Source organism: Plecotus auritus (genome assembly GCF_963455305.1).
Source record: "Plecotus auritus genome assembly, chromosome: 10".
NCBI lineage: Eukaryota > Metazoa > Chordata > Mammalia > Chiroptera > Vespertilionidae > Plecotus > Plecotus auritus.
The window spans coordinates 39,863,528-39,882,264 of record NC_137785.1 but is presented as its reverse complement, the minus strand read 5'-3'; the positions used below and the strand labels follow the sequence as shown (position 1 = coordinate 39,882,264).

Sequence of the window (18,737 nt, the reverse complement as noted above, 5' to 3'; positions counted from 1 at the left end):
TCGAGGATTCAATCAAAGGATGTCTAAAAGACAAGAAGATAAAATCTCCAGAAATAATTTTTAGTCCCCAATTCAATCCTCTGAACCACTTGCCCTTCCCTTCTTGTACAGAGCTGAGAATGCACTGTGCATTACTAGACTGAGTCATGTTTATTATAACCCCCAATAGATTAAAAGGTCTTAATGGTCAAGGTGTCACATTTTAGACATGCCTAGCACATAGTAAGCATGCAATAGATATTAGAGGAAGGGTTAATTTATCTCCTCATTCATAATCAGAGCCATATAATTCACAGGTCAGTTGCTTCTGAGAGGTGATGTTGAAACAAATGAACTCAGAGGTCAGAATGATCTAACCTTGAACCCTAGCTGTGTGAACTTTAGAAAGACATTTTTTTATTTCCTAATTTGGAAAGTGAGGATGTTAATACCGCTATAGAAATAACCCTACTTCATAGGGCTGCTCAGAGGATGAAGTACACAAATGTGGGTGAGGTACCATCATTGTTATTATTAGGCTGTCATCAAGCTTTTGGTTTGGGCTCACAGCCTTGGCAGACTCACTAGGGGAACATCTAAGCTCAGCGGTTTTAGAGATCTTGGGAACTGTGGCCCAACTGTCCCACGACCCAGGGCCACACTGTGAATTTCACAGTCCCGAGGCAATTTTGGTTTTATGAACCCCTTCCTCCATAAACTAATAATAATAATAAAATAAAATCTATGTTATGACTGTATTGGTATAAAGATGAATGTAATCTGGCTGGATTTATTATTTTATATTGCTTATTATTATATTCATTTTCTTCCGATTTTAAAAGAAATTAAAATGAAAACATTATTGTGGGCTTCGGGCATTGCACCTCCTGTACAGGACAGAGAAGTCAGCCTGGCCTTAAGTCTCTGAAGTCTGACCTCCGAAGTGTCAGCTCCAACCAGGCTCCCAATCACTGGCTCTTCTCAAGCCCTCCTCTCGCGTCTTTGCACACCATAGAGTCTTCCCACAAATTTGTCCTTCTTCCTAGAACTCTCTCCTCTGCCCTTCCCCTTGTTTATTTTCCACACATACAGAATCTCCTATGCACAGATCAGTGGTCCTGACCCCCATTTCTGATTCAGCAGCTCTGGGATGAGACCCCGGAGTCTGTATTTAACAGCACCCGAGTGGTGCTGATGCTGCGGGTCCTGAACTGACTGCACTTGGAGACAGCTGCCTTGGAGGTCTGCTCTGTTTCCATTCCCTCCGGTAAGCCGCCTCTGATCTGATTTGGTCACGTTTCTCCCACAGATGCTCTCCAAGGACTAAAGGCCTCTGCTTTATCTATGTAATTTTCTGCTTCCTGTCTCTCTCTCCCATTTGACGGTAAGCTCCACGTGCCTTTTTGCCAGCTGTGGGATTTGTACCCAGCACATAGTAGGTGCTGAGTAAATGCGTGTAACGGCTGTTCAGAAAAATGGAACCAACTTAACCTCCTAGCAACAGTAAATACGAGTGTCAGAATCCTCGCAACTCACCAGCACTGCATTTTCGTTTTTTCTCTCCTTTTTTTTTTTTACAATTCTCAGTTTCAGAATTCCTCACATGCCCGTTGTTCCAAGGACAGAGCAAGGAGCAGGGCAGAAACTGCTTCCAGGGATCTGGAAGGGCCTGCATTAAGCCCCGCAAGCCCCGCCCTCACGTGTCGTCCCGCCCTGATTCTCCGCCTTCGGCGCCAGACCCCGCCCACTCCCCCACGCCCCGCCCCATCACCATCTGTGGACTTAGGCCCCGCCCCATCACCGACTCTGGCCATAGGCCCCGCCTCATATCCGTCCCTAGGCCCCACCCCTACCCCTTCCTCAGGCCAGCTGCCTCTGCGCATGCCCGGCCGCCCCAGCACCTCTGAGGAGTCACCCGCTGGAAACAAACTTTCCCGGAACAATGTCGCGACCCTGCCCTCCGGAGACAGTCAGGTAAAGCCTCCCCGGCCCCTGGCACTCTGAGCCGGCTTTGATCTGGGCGGGGTCGAGCTGATCGCGGGCCGCGGGTCGTAGGGGCTTTTACCCGCGATTGCTTTTGCCGAGCCCGCACTCGATGCCCTCATCTCCTTGGCCGCCGACAGGGTCCAGGGACCTCTGCATCTTCTCCAGCCCCAGACGGAGCCGGGCTCTGGCATCTTGAGTTAACACCTGTCATCATGGATTCCCCCCGTCCCCCAAGGGCAAGGCGTTCCCCTGCCCAGCCGCTTACGTCTTCTGCTCCAGGCATCTCCAGAGTTCGATCTCTGGAACGCCAGCCCGCACCTGGCAACCCAGGGTTCAAGTCCTCCGGTGGCTACTCCCAGTCGTGGCCTTGGGTCTCAGTTACATAACCCTCTGGTTCTGGACCAGATTAGGCGCTCACCTCGCTGGGCTGGTGTGAAGATGAAAAGAGAAAAGCAAGGCAAGAGTGTGGGATAAGCCCATGCTCAGAACAGGGTGGCTGCTACTTTTTTGTTGGTGTTTTTATGGTGATTATTCCCAGGATCAGCCCCTAATGTGGACAGACACATTTTTGCAGACTTAGCATCTGCTGGACCCTCTGATTAGTTCTGGGGCCTCTTTGAAGCCACACTGGGCAGACATCCTCTTCTGGATGTCTCCCTGGAGTTCCCAGCACTCTGATTCCTTTCAAGCCTTTGGTCGTTATTTTGCAGTTCACTGTGGTTATCCAACCACTTTTAGGGAGCATCTGCCAGTAGAAAGAGGCATAAAATAGCAAACACCTCCCACAAACAACTGCTCTTTTAATGATGGAGACATTTATGACAGTAGTCATTTGTAGGCCACTAGCTGAGTACCAGCCACCGTATATGAAATATGTCATTAAATTCTCATAAATACTTTCAAACATGTCACAGATGAGGGGAGGGGAGCTCCGAGAGGTCATTCCTAAGCATTTTGAAACCAGTTCTAGCTGACTTCCACATAGAAAAATTACAATTAAGCTGTTAGTTTATTGGGTTGTCAATAACAGTGTGCCACAAACTGGGTAGCCCACAAAACACAAGTTTATGCTCTCACAGTTGTGAAAACTAGAGGTCCAAAATCCGGGGGCTGGCGGGCCATCCTCCCAGCCAGGTTCTCGGGGAGGGCCCTTCCTGGCCTGTGGCAGCTTCTGGTGTTCCTTGGCTTCTGGCAGCATCACTCCAGTCTCTGCCTCTGTCTTCACCTGGCCTTCTTTCTTGTGTGTGTATCTGCCTCTCTGTGTCCTCTCCTCTTTTTATAAGGACACCAGTCATTGGAATTAGGGCCCACCTTAAAACCAGTCCTAAACTGATTACATCTACAGAAATTCTGTTTCCAAGTAAAGTCAGATTTGTGGTTTAGGGAGGACACTATTTAAGCCACTACACAAACCAGCAACAAAATACACCGTTCAAAAGGTCCCAAACAAAATCACAGTCATGGATTCAGGGCACCATTTGTGGTCATAAAGCCCAATACTCATATATTAAAGTGTGTTCCCCTGGTCTGCAATATCACCATCGCTTGGGAGTTTGACATAAATGCTAAGTCTCAGGCTCCACCCCACACTTACTGAGTCACAGTTTGGGGTGGGCCCAGCCAACCCTCCAGGGGATTCTGTTGCTGTTAAAGTTTGGGAACCACTGTTATAAAGCAGTTGAATATTTGATAACAAAAGGAATGCTTGATAACATGACATAAGGGCCAGAGTAAGAGAAAGTTCTTAACTTTACAATGATCTGACCTTACAATATCTTATTTAGCAAACCTGTCTTACCTGAATATAGTTATGGATTTTGATAATTAACTATTGCTTTGTTAAAAAGTATTTTACCATAATTTAAATTTAGTTTTCAAATGAACTTGTGCACTAAACAGTGTTCTTAGTACACAGTTCCACCTCTCACCCATGGGGGATACGTTCCAAGACCCCCAGGAGATGCCTGAAACTGCAGATAGTACCAAACCATAGATATATATACTATCATGGTTTTTCCTACACAGAGTAAGAGATTAACAAAATAATACAATAGAATGATTATAACAATATACTGTAATAAAAATTATGTATGTGTGGTCTCTCTCAAAATATCTTATTGTACTGTACTTACCTTTTCCCTTATGGGAAGCACTTTACATCTTCTCTTTGGCATATCAGAATTGCCAGCATCATTACCCTTGTGCTTTGGGGCCATTGTTAAGTAAAATAAGGGTTACTTGAACACAAGCACAGCATCTGATCACCAAGAAGGCTACTCAGTGATTAATGGGAGATAGCATAGACAGCCTGGACACCTGGATAAAGGAATGATTCGTGTCCCAGGTGGGATGGAGTTGGGCAGTGCAAGATTTCATCACCCTACTCAGAACAGCGCATATTGAAAACTTATGAATTTTTTATTTCTGGAACTTTTAATTTAATATTTTTGGGCTAAGGCAGTGGTCGGCAAACTCATTAGTCAACAGAGCCAAATATCAACAGTACAACGATTAAAATTTCTTTTGAGAGCCGAAAACTGACTTCTGCGCATGGGCCACGAAGTTTCAATTGCACTGTACGTGCGCGACCGCACGTGGTATTTTGTGGAAGAGCCACACTCAAGGAGCCAAAGAGCTGCATGTGGCTCGCAAGCTGCAGTTTGCCGGCCACTGTGATTAATTGGAAAGTGAAACTAGGTTTTTGCCTCATTTTATCTTGCCGAAAATCATGTGATTTTTGTTATTATTATGTCTGTCATCTTATTGAAAAGTACACCGAAGACTCAGAAATGGTAAACCTCAAGATACTCAGCAAAGCAGAAACATAGGCAGGACAAGGATATTTTTTATTATAACGCTGGTACTATAATGTTTGGTTTATTTCCCTTTTAGAAACAGTTTGATAGATGATGCTAAGGCCCGCTTAAAAAAGCATGATGTTGGGACCAAATATTCTCACTTGTCATCTAGTAAATATTCCATCCTTTTACCATTGTTGGCTAAAGAAGGAAAACTTCATCTGTTGTTCACCCTCCGGTCAGAGAAGGTACGTGACAAGAGGTTCTGCCATTAAAGTCTCAGGACATTTGAAAACTCCACGAAATGTTGTCACTTGCACACGTTTTGAGGCCAGAGATTCCCAAATGGACTTTCAGAATTGTGATGTTTGAGGGGCCACTGGATAACATGGCATTTTGGGAAAAATTTTTGGAAAGAAAAATAAGTAATTTAGAATACTTTTAGACCTGGGTTTCTTAACCTTGGTGCCACTGGCATTTGGGCTGGATAATTCCTTGTTGTGGAAGCTGCCCTGTGCATTATGGGATGTATGTTTAGCATCATCCCTGGCCCCTACTTACTAGATGCCAGTAACACACACACACACACACACACACACACACACACACACACACACCCCTTTGTGATAACCACAAATGTCTCTAGAGTTTGTCTCCTGTCCTGGAAGGAATGGTTGGGGGTGTGCGGGGGGGACAGTTTGCCACTGTCTTAGACCAATCCCACCCCAGGTATAACGTGAAAGTTCTAGAGCAGCAAAGTGAACAGTCTGGGCCCTGAAGCTGGCTGCCCATGTTTGAATGCAGGCTCTCTCCTTGTCAGCTGTGTGACTCTGTCTTATTTAGTTCTCCTCTCTGTGCTGCAGTCTCACTTGCAAAATGAGGACAAATATTAATACCTGTCTAGTAGGGCCGCCATGAGAATTTCACAGGGTAACAAAGGTAAAGCTTCTAAAACAAGCCTGGCGCTTGGCAAGGATTCGGTAAGTTTCAGATGTCATCATCATTAGCGCCATTAGCAGACATTGCTTGAGGCTTTTAAGATAACTGTTCAACTTAAAAAAATATTGGGCTGCGAATGGAGTTCACCTGGGTACGGTCACTGTCCCTTGCTGTTAGGGGTACTTCCAAGGAAAAGTTGGGGAGCAGTAATTTCAAATTGTCCAAGTACAAAAAAGAAAATGGGCCATAATAAAGTGTCTTTCTAAGCAGAATAACCAAAAGTATCTCCATAGGGGAAAAAGCAAGCTGAAATATCAGCTGAAGTTTCCTGGATTTGGTATTAGACTTGTGTGGATTCTTTCCTGTCTGGGTCAGATGATGACAATCAAGTTTCCAGGGGGAGATACTTAACTCGGAACCAGGGGACCAGGTCTGTTCCCAGCTCTGCCAGGAAATACAGCAGAAACTTGTTTTTTTAATTATCAGTTGAACATTCATGTAGAAAATCTAGACAAGACCAAAACGGGTCTCTGATCTCTATTTCACCTAAAGTAACTTTGTCGATTGACTATTAAGTGAGAATTATCTTAGACCATGAACTCTGATATGCAAAGGTCACATTAAAAAAAAAAGTATTTAAAGCTAATTAAATCGAACTCTAAGCCTCTCTGGCTGTGAGGGCAAGAAATTCCCTCAGGCATTACCTGAGCTTGCCTCCTCCCTGGAGTCACGCAAGCTGGGCCCACGGATTTCCTCCTGATAGGTGGGGAAGGAGGCACATGTCATCAGTCCCTCCTGCGCAAGTGTGGGCTCTCCTGCTAGCTCTGGAACCTGGAGCAAAATTCTTCTCTCTGAGCCTCAGTTTTCTTCCTAAAATGGGACTGAAGACAGTGCCTAATGTTATGAGGGTAAGGATATCGCTCTCCCTCCTCCCCATGCTCCTCCCTCTTCCTTCTCCTCTCTCTCCCCTGTCATAGTCCCCCCTCTCCTCTCCTCTCCTTTTTATCTCTCTTCCCTCTCCTCTCTCTGCTCCCAGCTCTCTAGGGCTTGAAACAGGCAAGAGGAAATTCAAGAAAAAAAAACATAGATGAAAGTCTAAGGAAATTAGGCTGCAACCTTATTTGGCTTTTGAGTAGAATTCCATAAGGTTTTATTTAATAAAAATATTATGCTTTTTACAAAAGAAAAAACTTATGTACTTAGATAGGGTCCTTTCTGATCTGACAGTTTGTGAATCATCATTTTTATGAATGTATTTTCTTTAAAACAGCATGACATTTTCTTACGAGTATTTAAAATAGTCATTAAATCAGGCCTGTATTTCTGTTGAGCCCGATGAGTCCCTGCAGGTGCCCCTGTCAGTGTGTCAGTGGTCCCTCGCTGCTGAATGAGCTAACGCTATGGAGGAAGCTTTCAGAGGTGATGTAGCATTAGGTCTCTCTCTTACGCATTTGGATGGTGAATGGTCAAGACAGTAGAGACATGTCCATCAACCTGGTTTTCATCTACTCTTATGTCTACAATTGATGTGAAGATGGGTGAGGTTTCTGTGTATTGTAGCAACTCCTGCACTGTTACTGATTTTTTAAATGTATTTTTGTTACTGATTTATTAACAGAGAGGAACTTTAAAATGTTTTCTTTCATTTTTAAGAAGTTTGCCCAAATGGGACTTTAAACTGTAGAACATTACAAAATTTATAATGGCATCTTACGTGGATATATTGGCTCCAGTGCTGAAAATGCCTGCATGACCTTTTGATTTAGCTTCTAAACGTCAAGAATTGTCCTTACGAGTTCTCATTAATAAATATTTAACATGGGCCAGGCGCTGTGCCAGGCACTTCAGCCATCAGCTCATGTGACCGACTCCCTGAGGACAGACATTACCCGCATTGCACACTGTTGAGAAGATGCAGACCCAGGACCCCTGCTGACCTTGAGGTCCCCTGGACAGTTCAGGAGAGAAAGGATGGTGGGCACTGGCGGGAGTGAGTGTGAAACAAATTGAGATCATGTTTGCTTAGAAGTTTGGTCCTGCAGAGGAGAGAAGCGGGGGCGGGAGGGGGGCGGGGGGTGGTTGTGCTCCTCCAGCCGGGAGAGGAAAGAAATCATTTTAAAGACAGAGATTTTTAAAAGGGGGAAATTATTCAGGATGCTACAAATGGAGACATAAACAGTTCTCCTGAAGTCAGGGAGGCATGAGATCAAGGATATATGTGGAAGGGGCTTTGCAGGGAAAGAGGCTCCTGTTCCTTTAGTCTGTGCAGAGGTAGGGGGTGGAGACACAGGTCAGTGTTGATGACCACATGTTCTGTGTAATGTCTTAATAAGTGTATGGTGCGCTGCTTAAGGGCATGGCTCTAGAATTAAATCCTGGTTTATGTTCCAGCTCCACTACTCACCCTATGTGAAACTGGTCAGATTATTTAACCTCTTTGAACTTTAGTTCCCTTATCTAACAGTGAAAATAATTCCCAGCCATCGTGGCTCAGTGGTTGAGTGTCAACCTGTGAACCAGGAGGTCACGGTTTGATTCCCAATCAAGGCATATGCCGGAGTTGCAGGCTCGATCCCAGTAGGGGACATGCAGGAGGCAGCCAATCAATGATTCTCTTCATTGATGTTTCTATCTCTCTCCCTCTCCCTTCCTCTCTGAAATCAATTTTTTAAAGTATTTTTTAAAAAGTGGAAATAATAATATTATAGTAGCCTATATGTCCATTAATGGAAAGATAGATAAACAAATTACAATATATACATACAGTGGGAAACTATTCAGCCATAAAAAGGAAAAAGGTACTGATACATGGTACAATGTGGAAGAACTTCAGAAACATGATGCTAAGTGAAAAAAGCAGATGCCGAAGGTCGCACATGTCATATGATTCCATTTACAGGGAATATGCAGGAAGGTAAATCCACAGGGACAGAAAGTAAGGGCAGGGAGGGGAGGCAAGTGGGAACCCACTGCTTGGTGGGTACAGTCTCTGGGGTGATGAGAATGTTCTGGAACTGGACGGTGGTAGGAGTTGTGTAACGCTGTGAATATTTTAAATGTCACTGATTGTTTAATTTTATGTTATGAATTTCACCTCAATTAAAAAATAACTCTTAAAAAACAGCTTATAAAACTGTTCTGACGACTCAGTGAAAAAAAGTCCCTGTGAAGCAACATAGTAAGCACTTAGTAAAAGTTATCTACTGGTAGCATCGCCCTTTTCTTTATCCTTTCTTTCAGCCTCCATCCCCCATCATGTAAATGTGTTTGTGTGTGAATGGTATTGGGGGGGGGGGGGAGGGGCGGAGGGGCAACTAGAGAAAAGTCAGAAGTGAGAGCAGTTTTCAAAGTTCATTTTTATAAAAAGATTCAAGTAAAACGTGTTTTCTGCTCCTGTTCTTTACGTATTTCCACTATTGGAAGAATGGTCCGTGGCACAGCATAGAGGTTCAGTAGTGCTTGTTGAGTGAGTGAGTGGTTCCCACATTGGAATCACCCTGTGCTGCTCTGTTTCTCACTGTCCAGCTGAGACGGTCACCTGGAGAAGTCTGCTTCCCTGGAGGAAAGTGCGAAACCACGGATGCGGATGATGTGGCCACGGCCCTACGGGAGGCCCAGGAGGAAGTGGGGCTGTGTCCTCATCAGGTGGAGGTTGTCTGCCGCCTGGTGCCGTATCTGTTTGATGTAAGGGCTGGAATAGAACTAGGTTTCTTGGACTCGTGAGCTCCCAGTGCACCCACTGGCTTCAGGATGGCCAAACCTGACCTCTGAGAGTGTCGTCCGTAGAGTGAAGAGACTGTTCCTTGTGTGGACTTTGCCCTTATAAGCTAAGTGGCCTTGGGCAAGCCCCTTTTCTTGTCTAGTCCCTTCCCCCATCCAGAAATGAAAGGGGAACTCCATCAGTGGTTTCCAAACTGGGTGCTATGGAATCCTGTAGATACTTTTACACTAAACCCCAGGCCTCCCTGCCAAAATTTCCAGTAGAATCTTTCATTTAATAACACTCTACATTTATTTGCAAGCAGTTGTGAAGGTAAATAGAAATCCTCCCACACATAAATATATGAGCTACGTAAAATAGTTTATATATGATTTTACATATATATATATGTATATATATATATATGTATGTATGTATATATATACACACATATAATTTCCCATAAATGGGAATATGCCACAATTAATATTATGTCATTTTTCTATTGATAAGATGACTTTTTCTATACTGATAGGGAAAGTTATCTATTGCATTTTTTTTAAGGGGTACATTACTAGAGGCCTGGTGCACAAATTCGTGCACCAGTGTGGTCCCTCGGTCTGGCCTACAGCTCTCTGACATCCCCCGAGGAGTCCCAGAGTGTGAGAGAGCACAGGCCAGGCAGAGGGACCCCACCGGTGCACGATGGGGGCTGGGGGAGGGACTGCGGGAAGGCTCCAGGGCATGTCCGCCTGTCGTGCCAGTCCCCATCAGCTGGACCCAAGCAGCAAGCTAACTTACTGGTCGGAGTGTCTGCCCCCTGGTGGTCAGTGTGCATCATAGTTACTGGTGGAACGGTCCAGTGGTCAGACACTTGGCATATTAGGCTTTTATTATATAGGATATGGCTATACTCCTAATTGATCTACCCTAAATGTCTGTCAATTGAAGGGTGGTAACTTTAGAGTTTTGGGCTATTGCAAATAATGCTTCAGTCTTGTGCAGTAAGTCCTTACTTAACATTGTCGACAGATTCTGCAACTTTAAGTGAACAACATAACAAAACCAATTTTACCCTAGGCTAGTTGACATAAACCAAGTTCCCACAGCATCTCATCATTGTTATAATGGAACGAGATTATTAGAGGACCTGATGCACTTGTATTTTTTCTCACTGGTAGGAATTTACTTACACAACTGCAATTGCTAAGTCAGAGGGACCACGAATTTATAATGCTAAATTGTCACTCCAAAATATTGTGTCTTCTTATGTTCACAAAATATTTACAAAGCTATCTCACAGAGGCTGCTAAGGTAAGGACAGGGACTCCCCACATTTCATGGGTAACATAAAGTTTACAACTGTAGCATGTTCCTCCTGCCCTGCCCACCTTATGTACTGATTACTTCCGCCTTTCTTCTTTTTTTTACTTCTTTTTTTAAAAAAATATTTTTATTGATTTCAGAGAGGAAGGGAGAGAGAGATAGAAACATCAATGATGAGAAAGAATCATTAATGGGCTGCTTCCTGCATGCCCCTGCCCCACTGGGGATGGAGCCCGCAACCTGGGCAGGTGCCCTGACAGGGAATCGAACTGTGACCTCCTGGTTCATAGGTTGATGCTTAATCACTAAGCCATGCTGGCCAGGCCAGCCTGTTTTCTTAGTTTACATGGAAGTGTCATGACTTTCACATTTGCAACAGTATCTCTTCACTTCTTAATTTGTGTATTTTGTTTTCTGCTTTTAGACAAATACATTTATAACACCAGTTGTAGGGTTCATAGACCACAACTTCCAGGCCCAGCCGAATCCCGATGAAGTGAAGAAAGTGTTCCTGGTGCCTCTGGACTATTTCCTGCACCCACACGCCTACCACCAGAATCAACTGACACAATCTGGTCATCATTTTATTATTCATTGCTTTGAGTACACAAATCCTGAAGATGGTGTGACTTACTATATCAAAGGACTAACAGCAAAATTCGCTGTGTTCGTTGCCTTAATTATTTTGGGGGAAAAACCCACCTTTGAGGTTGAATTTAATCTCAACGATCTAACATCATCCTCGGAAGAAACCTTCCTGAAGCTTCATAAACATGCACCAAGCAAGTTATGATTTGTGAGACCAACATCCAAATAACTATCTAAGCAGCTTTGTGTGTGCTTATCCGCGGAACAACAATAATGCCAGCTGGTGGAATTTGACAGATGCAAATGTTTTTCAGGCAATATGAAGATAAAAACCTTGCCTTATTTCCAGTTGCCCTCTGCTTTCTGAAAGAGCAAAAGTTTTTCAAAAGTGGAAAACGTGTTTATGGTATTGCATAATTTCACCCACAATATATTAGCCCCATTTTTCTTACATGGGTAAGAAAATGTATCTGGCACACAGTAGGCACTTAATAAACATTTATTAAATATATAACCATGTAGCATTTCTCTTATTTATAAAGAGGTAATATTTCTTTCTGTCTGATGTTACATATGTCAGCAATTTCTGGCTGGCCATCAAAATCTATTGTCCCTTTATTCCATGGCAATAGAGTTGAAGCTGAGACCAAAGCGCCCAGGTAGAAATAGCATTACCCAGAATGCTTTGCAGGTAAATGTGGCTCTACTTAGTCTAGGGCCCAGTGGTCGGCAAACTGCGGCTCGCGAGCCGCAGTTTACTGTTCTGTTGACTGAGTTTGCTGACCACTGACCTAGACTCTGGATTTCAATAATTACAGGCTGTTGTTCCTTGTGATTAAGCCCCTATCCCAGTGGTCAGCAAACTCATTCAACAGAGCAGCAAACCATTGCTCGCGAGCCGCATGTGGCTTGCGAGCCGCAATTTGCCGACCACTGGACTAGTGAGTTTGCCAACCACTGCTGTAAGGCATTACCCTTACCCAGAAGTTTTGACATCAGGTTAAAGACATTAGTACATTATTAAAATGTTTTTTAAGTGTTTTTCCCTAAGGCAGTGGTCGGCAAACTCCTTAGTCAACAGAGCGGCAGTTTGCCAACCACTGGTCTAGGCCAATGGGATGTGAATGAAAGTTGACTTTGCAGGTCATCTCCTATTTAAGAGATAAGCCAGCCTCCCTGGACTCTTTTCCCCTTTCCATGAGCTGCAACATGAATTTATCTGCACCCCAGCTTTTACGGTACAGATGAAGACAATTCCTAGCAGAATGGCAGAACCAAAAGGTCATAAGAGCTTCGATCTCTGAATGACTCTGTGGAGCAAAGCAACCTGCCACCCTGGACTATTCACGTGGGAGTTGGGACTATTACATGGGAGAAGAGTAAATCCTGTTACCTTTCTGCCACAATAATTTGTAGTCACTTTGAGCAGAGCTATAACCCTAAATATTACAACACTTGAAAATGGCCAGGTAGAGAGTCACCCAAACTTGAGGTGTTTGTCAGCAGTTAGAATTGGGATGAGTTGTGACATGTAACATGGGCTCTGTGACAGGCACAGGACACCCTTGGATGTTGGTGGGGCTCAGCAGCTGTAATGAAGGGATATGCCTACCAATTGGGGGAAATGATGTTGTCTACCTCAAAATGCTGAGAGCAGGAAAACACTGATATGCCCCACATCAAAAGTCACAAAGACAAATGTTCTGAATTGCATGCTGGTCAAATGTTCTGAGATTACCGCAGTTTGCCGCTCTGTTGACTAATGAGTTTGCCGACCACTGGACTAGACTAAATGTTACCGTGTAGTTGGAAGCTGTGAGGATTAGGCAATTGTGGCATATTGTGTGCAAAGAGGTAAAGGGTAGTGTATGACAGTGGTCGGCAAACTCATTAGTCAACAGAGCAGCAAACCGCGGCTCACGAGCCGCATGTGGCTCACGAGCCGTGGTTTGCTGACCTCTGGTTTATGGTATTAACCATCCTGCACGAGGTCAGAAAAGCAGGTGATAAAGCAGCATAACCTGGATTGTCTGGTGGCAATTGCCCATCTTACTGACTGACTATATTTTTAGAAAGCCAAACCATTTTTAATAAGACTGTGATCGCTGAAAACAATCATGTTATAATAATGCCGTAAACCCATCAATCAGCCATGCGACTACACAGTGCTGCTGAGCTTTTATTTTCTGAGAGTTGGCAGAGGAAAATATCCGTGCTGCTGTTTTATACCCGTAAGTGTTGAAACAGCACAAATCTGGCTCCAGCCATGAAAGCAGATGTTGGGTAAGGTTCCCATTAACAGTCGGTAACGAGGCCTGCGTGCACAGGCCTGAACTGTCTCTGAACAATTACAGAGCCATTTGCAAATGTGTGCTTACAATCTGACAGCAGTGTAACTGCCGGGCAGATTGCTGACCTCTCGGGCGGTGCAGAAAGTCGCCGCCTTTCTGAACGGTTGTGAACTCCACAGACCTGCCTGGTTTCTAAGAGGAGTTGGCCTAGCCGAAGTTTACCATCTGGATGACACTCGTGGCCACTCAATCTAAGGAGCTAAATATTTAGCAATGCAAGTATTGTCCCCCCAGGAATCTACACAAATCACGGAACAAGTTGGGCTCTAGAAGCATAGCACTGGGCAGTGACCTCAACAGCAAAAGGTTGTGAACCTTCTTCACTTTTGCCTCCTGTTACATTGTGACAGTAACCATCTGTTTGGGTTGATTGACGAGGACATAGAAAATCAACAGAAGCTCATTGATTCAGTCCTCAGTTCGTTGGCAAAAACTTCATTGGGTCTAGCTTGGGTCACCTATGCACACATCTCCTGAGTCATCTGAGTTATCAGGCTGTGGGGCTGGAGCATTTCTCAAGTCAGTAAGGTAGACAACCCAAAACATCTATTCTCTCCCGTCCCTAAAATCTGTAAATTCTGAGGATTCTGCCATCCAGAAAGCTCAGTTCTCTCCTTTGCATCCCTGGAGCCTTGGCAAGCAGGTGGTTAAGACCCCCTGCGTCTGCAGTCAGAAGGCCTGGGTTAGAATCCCAGCTCCAGCATCAACCTATTCATGGACTTGTAGCAAGTTACTCTTCTTCCCCAGGCCTCGCCTCAGTTTCCTCTTCGTAATGTGGGAGAAATACACTTTTTGTTTAGGGATGTGAAGGGGGTTAAAGAAGCTAATATATGTGACCCCTTTAAGTATGCCCAAATGCTCAAAACAGTGCCTGGGAAATAGGAAGGGCTGAATTACATGTTAGCTAGCAGCTATGACATTATTATAACCGTGGCATTTGTTATAACAATAATAATAATCACTGTCATTTCTCTAGTTCAGAGCATCATCTTTTTCTTATACACAGGTTCCTGATCTCTCTTGGTTCACATTAATATTTCTCACAGCACATCCAGGCCATAGAAACACCTAATTTTTTTGTTAATGTTATTATATTCAAACAATTTAATGAGTGTTTATGTCCTACTAATGTGGTAGTCCTTTGAAAATATACTGCATGTACATTGAAAGAAAAAATATTTACTTCAATCTTAAATAACTGCAATTTCCCATTAGTTGGGCACCCCAGTTGGGCACACAAATAATGGCAGATTCAGATACAGCCACGTGATAGGGATAAGCACACAGTCAAAGAGAGGCGGGACACCTGCACGGATCCGGGACTCAGGGAAGACATCCCAGAGGAGATGGTGGTTAAGCTGAGCCTTGATGGATAAGGAGATGCCATCCCGGGTAAGTAGGATGGTGGTCGTGATAATGGGGACTATTACACACCTGCTTCTTTGCTTTCATTATTTCATTAAACCTGCACAACAAATCTCAACAAATAGTACTATTATTATTCCCATTTTTAGGTGGGAAAATTTGAGGATCAGAGAAGTTAAATATTTTCCCACAGTCACACAGCAGAGCCACATGTATGCATTTCAAAGTCCATACTCTTTCTACTATATCGACTTATTCCAAAATCAGGCTCATTTCATAGGCACAGAGGCAAGACTAGAAGGTTAAGTGTATGTTTCCATTGAATCACTATGGTGCAAGGAAAAACAATTCACACCCTCATCATGTTCTCCAGCTTATTCAGCTGGTGTTGCACACAGTGAAATGAGTCATTAGCTAGGATGATTTTAATTAAAATGGACCATACCAATTAATAATTTAAAGTGCTGGCATACTTGTTAATTTAACAACTTTGTGTATAGTGCCAACTTTCCAGTTAAAGAACTGAGATGGGAAAATATTCCTCCATCCCTTAGACAAGATGATTAAATATAACTCAAGTCTTTTTCTTGTTTCCAGTTGGCTTCTTATATGAGAAGAGCACAAGGTTTTGATAAAATCGCTGGAATGCTCATCCCAGGTCCAGTTGTCTTACTTGAAGTCCTTAATGGCTCTGTGTGCATCTTCCATTCAGAATTCTTGATTGCCCTCCCATCACCCCTCAGCCACCTCCCTGTGCTTTCCACTATTGAACACTACTCAGATTTTAAGAGTCAATCCCTCTATGCTCACTTCTCCAATCATCCCTACTTTATAGCATGGACACTGCTCCATTGCACCCCTCTGCCTATCTGTTTAATATATGTACAATTTTGTGTTTATTCCAGCCACGACCCTGGAAGGGACAGATCCACAAACGATGAGACCCCTCAATCTGACTTCCCTTGACCTGTGGTGAATGGGCCAGGGATCAGTGGTCAATTCATTAAACTAGATGCCAGTAATCTATGACTTGTGTGGTCCACTTAAATAATTGAGCTTAGCCTATTAGATTTTCCAAAGAATTTGAACTATGCCAGAAGATAATAAGTGTTTGGGAACTATTTTGGCCATGCGCATGCTGATGAGGAAGCCGAAGAAGTCAGAGTTTCAAGGTTAGTTGGCCAATAATTGGTGGAAGTGTGTCTTTGATCTAGGCACTAGGTATGTTAGAGATTCCACCAGATACAACTGGAAGAAGAAGAAATATTTCCTGAAGCAACTTAAGGTCTCATATTCAAGTCCATAAATTTTTATTTTATTGGTGTAGCCTTGGTCTAGTACTCCCTTGACTATAACTTTCCTCATTTTTCATTTTATATTTTCAAGACTTTATTCCTTACTTCATCATGATTGTCAATAGCACTTTAGTTTCCTTTCTTTCTCTTTCATTTATTTCCCATGTAAATCTTGAAGTTTCCCTTCTGCTTATTTTGTTCTGCCTTCTTAATTCATTCGTGTCTCTATTACTTTGTGAACAGATTCTGCTCTGGGCTCATTTCATCTCTTTCCACCAGCCTGGAGTTTTTCTTCTTCTTCTTCTTTTTTTAAATTTAATAAATCTTTATTGTTCAGATTATTACAATTGTTTCTTCTTTTTCCCCCCATAGCTCCCCTCCACCCGGTTCCCACCCCACCCTCTGCCCTTACCTCCCCCGACACTGTCCTCATCCATAGGTGTATGATTTTTGTCCAGTCTCTTCCTGCACCCCCCATACCCCTTTCCCCCTGAGAATTATCAGTCCACTCCCTTTCTATGCCCCTGATTCTATTATATTCACCAGTTTATTCTGCTCATCAGATTTTTAATTCACTTAATTTTTAGGTTCACTTGTTGATAGATATGTATTTGTTGTTCATAATTTTTTTTTAAAATATATATTTTATTGATATTTCACAGAGAAGAAGGGAGAGGGATAGAGAGCTAGAAACATTGATGAGAGAGAAACATCGATCAGCTGCCTCCTGCACACTCCCACTGAGGATGTGCCCGCAACCAAGGTACATGCCCTTGACCGGAATCAAACCCGGGACCTTTCAGTCCGCAGGCCGACGCTCTATCCACTGAGCCAAACCGGTTTTGGCATGTTGTTCATAATTTTTATCTTTACTTTTTTCTTCTTCCTCTTCTTAAAGAATACCTTTCAGCATTTCATATAATACTGGTTTGGTGGTAATGAACTCCTTTAGCTTTTTCTTGTCGGTGAAGCTCTTTATCTGACCTTCAATTCTGAATGATAGCTTTGCTGGGTAGAGTAATCTTGGTTGTAGGTTCTTGCTATTCATCACTTTGAATATTTCTTGCCACTCCCGTCTGGCCTGCATAGTTTCTGTTGAAAAATCAGCTGACAATCGTATGGGTGCTCCCTTGTAGGTAATTAACTGTTTTTCTCTTGCTGCTTTTAATATTCTCTCTTTGTCTTTTGCTCTTGGCATTTTAATTATGATGTGTTTTGGTGTGGTCCTCTTTGGATTCCTTTTGTTTGGGGTTCTGTGCGCTTCCTGGACTTGTAAGTCTATTTCTTTCACCAGGTGGGGGAAGTTTTCAGTCATTATTTCTTCCAATAGGTTTTCAGTATCTTGCTCTCTCTCTTCTTCTGGCACCCCAATCATTCTGATGTTGGTACGCTTGAAGTTGTCCCAGAGGCTTCTTACACTATCTTCAACTTTTTGGATTCTCTTTTCTTTTTGCTTTTCTGGTTGAGTGTTTTTTGCTTCTTTGTATTTCAAATCTTTAACTTGATTCTTGCGTTCCTCTAGTCTGCTGTTGGGTCTCTGTATAATATTTTTTATTTCAGTCAGTGTATGTTTAATTTCTAGTTCGTCCTTTTTCATATCTTCGAGGGTCTCGCTAAATTTATCGGCCTTTTCTAGGATATTCTTGAAAAGCCTTATAACCGTGGTTTTGAATTCTATATCTAGTCATTTGTTTTCCTCCATTTCTTTCGTTTGTGATCTGTTTCTTTGTCTCTGCATTTTCGTTGCTTCCCTGAGTTGGTAGGGTAGCTTTGTATGCTAGGTTTCCTATATGGCCCAGTGGGTTGGCCTCCCCAGTTAACCTGAGGTGGACACTCTTGGTGTACCCCTTTGTGGACTGTGTGTACAGCCTTGTTGTAGTTAAGTCTTGATTGTTGTTGGTATCACTGGGAAGAATTGACCTCCAGGCCAGTTGGCTGTGAGAATCAGCTGTGTCTACGCTGGGAGAAGTTCGGTGCTAGAGACAGCCTTATAGGATCAAACTTGCAAAATTGCAAAAGCCCCTGTGCTCAGCTTGGATGGGGCGGAGTCTCAGGGTGGAGCAGACAGCCTTGGCTTCCCGACAGCCCTGCCCTTGCGCGCGCACCTCCAGACCTCTGCCTTCTGAGGCTCCCCTGAGTTTCCGCCTGACAGTCCAGATTCCCCCCATAAGAGCGTGGGTCCCCAGGGGCTCGCCTGGAATTGGGGTTCAGTGCAGTTGGAACTAGGGTTCAGTGCAGTCAGAAGCTTGTGACTCCCTTCCGCTAGGTAAAGCCTGCGGCAACCTCCGCAGTCTTCTCTGCAAGCATTCACATGCGCACGTGCCTCCAGCCCCTGCCCACCACGGCTCCCCCGAGTCTCTGAGTCTCCATGTGCCTTTCTCTCTACCTGACAGTCCAGACTCCCCCTGTA

At 43.7% G+C, this 18,737-nt stretch overlaps 1 protein-coding gene across 4 annotated transcripts; it reads left to right on the top strand.

The window, feature by feature from the left end:
• The first annotated feature begins 1,833 nt into the window (after nucleotides 1–1,833).
• NUDT7 (nudix hydrolase 7) lies at nucleotides 1,834–11,828 on the top strand. 4 transcript variants are annotated; one of them, XM_080644465.1, is made up of 4 exons: nucleotides 1,834–1,953; nucleotides 4,858–5,011; nucleotides 9,228–9,386; nucleotides 11,153–11,828. In XM_080644465.1, the coding sequence occupies exons 1-4, from the start codon at nucleotides 1,922–1,924 to the stop codon at nucleotides 11,519–11,521; spliced, it is 714 nt and encodes a 237-aa protein (XP_080500591.1). In that variant the 5' UTR covers nucleotides 1,834–1,921; the 3' UTR covers nucleotides 11,522–11,828. The 4 variants fall into 4 exon arrangements, with proteins under 4 accessions (XP_080500591.1, XP_080500594.1, XP_080500593.1 ...); XM_080644468.1 differs by lacking the exon at nucleotides 9,228–9,386 and having other exon boundaries at nucleotides 11,153–11,821; XM_080644467.1 differs by lacking the exon at nucleotides 4,858–5,011 and having other exon boundaries at nucleotides 1,848–1,953.
• The last annotated feature ends 6,909 nt before the right edge of the window (nucleotides 11,829–18,737 follow it).